This window comes from Cyprinodon variegatus, unplaced genomic scaffold (assembly GCF_000732505.1).
Source record: "Cyprinodon variegatus isolate N-32 unplaced genomic scaffold, C_variegatus-1.0 Scaffold778, whole genome shotgun sequence".
In the NCBI taxonomy this organism is placed as follows: domain Eukaryota; kingdom Metazoa; phylum Chordata; class Actinopteri; order Cyprinodontiformes; family Cyprinodontidae; genus Cyprinodon; species Cyprinodon variegatus.
The window spans coordinates 158,717-165,246 of record NW_015151231.1 but is presented as its reverse complement, the minus strand read 5'-3'; the positions used below and the strand labels follow the sequence as shown (position 1 = coordinate 165,246).

The 6,530-nt window shown below is 35.1% G+C and overlaps 1 protein-coding gene across 4 annotated transcripts in view; it reads right to left on the bottom strand.

The window, feature by feature from the left end:
• Positions 1-6,530, bottom strand: part of sdk2 (sidekick cell adhesion molecule 2) — a 123,198-nt gene that overhangs the window by 45,492 nt on the left and 71,176 nt on the right. For all 4 annotated transcript variants that reach the window (XM_015396146.1, XM_015396144.1, XM_015396143.1 and 1 more), the window contains exon 5: positions 3,669-3,802. In XM_015396146.1, the coding sequence (XP_015251632.1) occupies positions 3,669-3,802 (134 nt within the window). The remainder of the gene's footprint in view (positions 1-3,668; positions 3,803-6,530) is intronic.

The following is a 6,530-nucleotide window of genomic DNA, read 5'->3' as shown; positions in this document are numbered from 1 at the left end:
ATTTCTGTTTGAATCCAAGAGATCTGTAACCGCAATCAAAATCTCTTGGGTCAAAAGTTATTGACTAGAAAGTAAGATTACACTGCACTTGGCTGATCTTTGTAACTTTTTTAGCCCAATTAAGCTGGGAGATTTAAATGTAAAAAATTAGACTGAGCATAGGGGAATGAAGAAGGAGTAATAAATGATTCACAATCTACAACTTATACTGTTAATTATAGATTATATTATCTCCCTAAGAATAAAAGCTCAGCATAGTGTAGAAAAATATTAATATTTGGGTTTCAATGTCCATGTTTCAATGTATGCTAGATTTGAAAGGAATTTTTTTTTTTTTTTTTTAACGTAACATTAAAGCATGGGGGTAAAGCTATGTTTTTTTACCCTATATGATATGACTATCCTTCTGCAGAAACTAATTAATGTATTGCAGTTCATAAACGCCCTGTGTTGAGAATACCTCAAGTGTGTAATCATCCAATTAAATGGCAAAATTAAACGACACAGTGACCTGCATAACAAGTTCTCTGTACTAATGTCACAGCATTGTTTACATCTGCCACGGTCCAAAAACAAGTGTAAACCCAAGTCATGTCTGGTGTATTTCATACTCTGAAGAATAAAACCAAACAAAAGAAAACAAAGTGTCTCGCTACTTGATACATTAGGCTATGCCAGTTTGTTTTTAGTTATTGCACTCAGCTTTGGCTCATTTGTATGCTCCCTCCACAACACAATGCTCCCTTTGCTGTCTTTTCTTCTCCTGTTTCTGCGTCTGTGTGTGTCTTTTCTCTGCAACATTTGTTAAATGAACAAACGCTGCTCAGAAAATCGCATTGACTTTCAGATGCAAAAATACAACAGCGTAATCTGCAAGGTCAGATTTGGTAAATTTTACATTTTCTGGTCCCAGCAGACTGCTGTGTCACACTCATTGATCACTGACTTACAAAGACTGTATTAAAGATATTTGAAAAGCAGATGCAGAAAGCTTTGTATATATATATATATATATATATATATATATATATATATATATACTTTTTTACGTGTAACGCCGAGTACAAGAGGCAAAATTCTTCATCCAACACTTATTTTTTTTTTTACAACTTTTAAAGGAGGGAGAGTTATTACAAAAAATTCCTGTTACAATACTTAAAAGATGCATTTATATGTTTTTAATTAGCTTGTAGGAATAGGCAGAGAAAGACTGATTCCTTAGGACAAAAAAAGTATTATGACAATTTGAGCAACTTTGCTTATACTGTAAAAAAAAAAATTCACAGTAGGTGGAGGGATTGGCGAGCAGCAAGGCTGTAATGATTTGAAGTTTAATCAGTGCTTGGTCTAATGATGTAAAATCTTATTAGAGGCAGTTAGAGAATTGAATTTATAACAGAGGTCGATCTTCTAATCTGAAGTTTTTAATGTGGGTGTTTTCAGAAATCTGCTTATTGAAGGATGATTATTAAATACAGCATAATAACAGTATCCAGTCTCTAAAACGTGTTAACATCTTATCCTTTTATTATGAATACTATATATTAAAACCTTTCTATAGTTTTATCTATGGTAGTCAAACACAAAGTGATGCAAAAATATTGCAGTTTTAAATCTTGTTGCTATCAGTAATCTGAGTTTAGCACCACAATTTTTTGTTAAGCTCCATATCTGATATTCCACAATAAACAGGGAAGCAAATTACCTTCAAAACTCAACTTGTTTGGAAATACAGTCCACCTGTGCATATTTAAATCTCAGCATGCAGAGCTATGTAATCCAGGTTGTGAAAAGCAAAAAGCTTGAAAACTGATTAGCTCCAACATTTGTGTTTCTAGGTCCACAGCACAGACAGGGATTGATGTCACCTGGTGAAGTGGACAGGATGCAGGAAAACTGGGTCAGGTTTTTACTCTCTGGAGCTGGATTTACCCACCTCTGTCACTAGAAACCAGTTGTTCTGGGGAGGTCTCAGACATTTCATAGGAATACATAACAGGTGACACTTAAAGCAAGGCGAGAAATAAATTAAATATGGAGGTCCAACAAACCTGAAAAAGGAAAACAGCCAAGAGTAGCAAGGTAACTATTCAGAAACTGCAGAGGACCAAACCTCAGATGGGAGCATCTGTTGACAGAACTATTTATGTTGTTCTCCAAAAATCAGTTATTTGCCCAGACTTACGTATAACTGGAAGTTGATTCATGGTAGAAAAACTCTGTATTAATAATTATTCTGAAAAATGATTAATCTGTTCATTATTCTTTGGATTAAAATGATTAATATTCGGAGAGTCATGGGTTCCTTAAAGAAGATATTTTACGAAATGAAACCAGGTGAAACTCAAATTTTTCCACTTGAGGGGCTCTGGATAGAGCGAATTGCCAGATAAAAATGTTTTTTTTTATCGTAATTGCAAAATTTGTATACATATATTCTAGAAACTTGGTATATTTACTGCTCTTAGTGGGTTGCTCTATCAGCTAAAGGCATTTTTTGGAGTCTCTATACTTCATTTAACGATTAATCGATTACTAATTTAGTTGATGATTTTTTCATGATTGATTAATCATGATTAATCAGATTAATTGTTTCAGCCCTACTTTGAATGCGCAATAACTAAAATAAAACAAGAAGGCACCAGCATTATGCTGTAGGGATGTTTATCCATAACAGAGACAAGAATGCTGATTAAAAAATGCTTTCTCATAATGCTGTCTTAGAATTGCTTTAGTCTAAGGACTCAATCAACTGCAACAAAAAAATTAGAAAGCAAATGTAATACAGCATCTATCTTAGATTTTATCAAAGAGATTAAAGTTTAAAAAGGCCAGGGACTGCTAGACGTATCTGTGTAAATGTGTAGGTAAGAACACCTTATATTCATTGTGTCAAATGTGACTCACCATCCAAGAGGTCATAAATAAGCGTGCCACACCAATTACAATTGAAATTGTTTATATCATAGCATATTCATGAGTTAGAATAGCCGAGTCAAAGTTCATAATAAATCCATTTGAATACCTATAATAAAAGATGAGTATTTCATGCCTTCCTTTTTATCTCTATATAAGTTTTTAAGTACAAATATATATTGATGGTTTGAGAAAACCGGGACTGACTCAACAGAAATATGTTGCATAATTGGTAGATTTGAGTTTTTTGTTGATATTTCACAACTATATAGTATTTTCTGTTGGTCTATCACATTAATTAAAAAAATACTTAAAGTTTTGTGGCAGAAACAAATAGAATGCTCAAATGTTAATGGTGTATGATTTAAATGATTAAACTCTTTTTTTGCCTGAGCCAGATGCTATAGGAGGAGTAACTTAAAATAAAACTTAAGGCTTCAGGTTTTCAGCGTAACTGAAGTCTGTTTGAAAAGACAAAGGAGCCTCCCAGTAGAAAGGGTGATTTCAGTTCCTACTTTCAGCAGTGGAAGCCACCTGTTGTAGATAAAGCTGAATTAAATGAATGTGTCTGTCCTCGGCTGAGAAAAATAAAAACATTTTTTTAAATGACATTTTCATCTGTGCCAGCCTGTTGATGCAGTCTGCTGGCGATACAAACAATCTGCTGGCTAGCAGTTCCTTTCTCTGCGTGGGCAAAGATGTCTGTTGCTTAACTGCGAACTACACTTGAGTGCATTTGAGTGTGCACTTACTCTCCACTGTGAGAGCGATGGGCTGACTGGTTTTGTTCTCCCCGTTCTTGTCATTCACTGCTTGGGCATAGTACCGTCCTGCATCCGGGGCCACAGTTGACAGGATGACCAGCGTGTTGTCCAGAGTGATGGCACTGATGGCGATGAAATTTTAACAACCATTAGAAAAACATATTTAAGTATGCACTTTTACAATGAGATAAATACAGTCTTCCAATTAAAAAAAATCTTCAACAGTTTATTTCAGTTTTTTTCCCTGTATCTAACCACCCATACATGCACGCAAACACATAGACACACAAACATCCACCCACACATAGACACACATGCCCACTCGGATCATTAAACCTGTGAATAGTTGTTTCTTACAGTCAATAAATCCTAAGGGTAAACTGACACACCAGCATGCACATAAATTATGTCTAAAAAGCAGCACAGAGAGACTATTTTGTGAGCACTTCCATCTACATTTTACCATACTGTCTTAAAGGAGTAGCTTTGAATTTTCCTACTTTTGTTTTTGTGGTTATTGTTATTTCATAGTCCTGCATAAGATAATAGATTTAATCTGTTTGAGTATTGGTTGCTTGTGTGGACCTTATTTTACATTATTAAACTGTCAAGACTTAACCCATGAAAAGAATCCCTCTTGTAAAGACTTTCCCCAGTTTGAGAGAAAAAATGGTTAAAAATATGTGTACATTCCAATATAGACTCAATTTAGCATACCAATATTTGTACTAGATGAGTCTAGAAAAACTTTGTCTCTGCTTCAAATTACATTTGATTAGTATCACAGCATTTTCAAAAACATGTTTTGTTTTACCTCTAAAACAACATGCCATGGTCAGTTTTTAATTTGTTTCGCTATTTTGTTGCAAATTGTTTTTTAATCGAGTTGAATATATTCTAATGTAAATTTTTCCTTGAAAATACAACAGGGGGCAAAGGTCAACTAATCAGAGCAATGCTAACCACATCCATTGGTTCATTTTTTTCAATTATTTTTAAAATCATTTCATCCTTGAGTTAAGTATTAGTATTCTGCTCGGCAGAATGTTTTAGGAAACAGTTGGTAAAAGCAAGTGCATGTGTTTATGAAAATAAGTGGAGCATACAGGAAAAGATAGATTTTCAATATCAATTTTCTGCAACAATCAAATAGATAAAATCGTATCTCCCTGTTGAAGGGAGCTGAAAGATTACGGTTTGGAGACTGTCAGATTCAGACTGTTGGTGCAACTGAAATAAAACCATACCCTCTGTCTAATATTTGTTCTTTTTTCCAATATGTCTCCGGTATTTATCAGGAAAATAGATGTATAACAGACTCTCAAAGTGCTTGAAAATTTTCCTCTAAATCTGAAAAGATTTCATCTAATCACCTTATAAGTCACATCTTGCCTAAAGTTATCAGAGTTCTCCGTTAGTGTTGTCTGGCCCTATCCTGACTGAATTAATGCAGTGGTGATTTTGTTATGTTATGCACCTTAATACTACTCAGGGTAGCAAAGTATTAGGGGCAGCCTGCACACCTCTCAAATTTTTCTTAAAGTAAAATTTTGCAAAGCTCATTTTGAATTTCTCATCAACAAGGAAGGGGGAACCAGTCAATACTGTACACAGTTTAAGCACGGTATGGATTTGACTTTATTTAGCTAAAGTTCAGGCTGGATAAAGAAATTTAATTTTCAACATTTAATTTAATAATAAGGCTATTATACCGTTTGGTCATTTCTTGCTCAAATGAATGATCCCACACTTGGGGGTTTGTGTGTACAGGAGGTGGCTGGACTTAGAGCAGGCATTTGTATCCTACAATGTCTGCAAGTTCCCTTGAATACCACAGACCTAATCATAAGGGATGGGCTTACTGCAGAGGATGCTTTTTAGCGAGAATGATGTTTTTTTTCAACAGAAAGTTGAAATGACATCATCGCATTTTCAAATTGCAGAGATGGATGATTAAGATAGAGTCTTAAGGGGATAAAAAGGTGGCTTTGTCTGGGTGTAGACAATGAGTAAAGTTTTTTAACCACTTTTTGTCCTTAAGTAGAAATATATTATTTTTTTCCTTTTTATTTAAGTTATTTTAAGAAAACAAACCCCTGGCTAATAGCATTGAATTCATTTTGACAAAACCACCCAGGTATTTGCTGTTTTAAGGCTACCTCAATAATTTATCATAAATTCACATCAAAAAAATTTAAAGACAACCTTTAGAATATTTTCTACAGACATCAACAAATTCGGGTTAGTCTGACAGGCCAAGGTGTCTGCAAAAAGCATTTGAAATGAAAGTTGACATTAAGCATGTGGCCAGATTAGACTCTTCTTATATCTGCCACCATCTGCTTGATCGAATTGGAATAAACGCTCCGGGACAATTAGGAGCAGCAGCTCTCACGGAGTCAACAGACTCTTACACAAACAGACAAGCACCAATACACAGACACACTCACACAGACACACACCTGTGAATATCAATGTGGCTTGACAGTAAGCAAGCAAGAAAGCGGTAAATGCTGAGAGTCCTTTCAGTGCCTCTCATCGTCACAGGGTTTTACAGCTTGTAAAAGCCAACTGTGTACTTAGCAGCTCTAGAATTGGATAAAGATTTGTGAACTGGCTGTGTCCACTTTTCCCCCTCCTCTTGCCTTTTCTTTTACTTTTGCTCTGGAATCCGCAGGAAAGAAAAACATGCAATGATCTATACCACAAGCGAGAGCCAAGAGCTTGGGGTAAAAGTCTTCACAACAGCAATGACATAGAGCAGCTGGCTACTGAATAATAAATAAGGAGGTGGTTTCCAAGGACTTGTGGACTGCCTACCTCTATTTGTCAAGATGGCCAAATTAATCT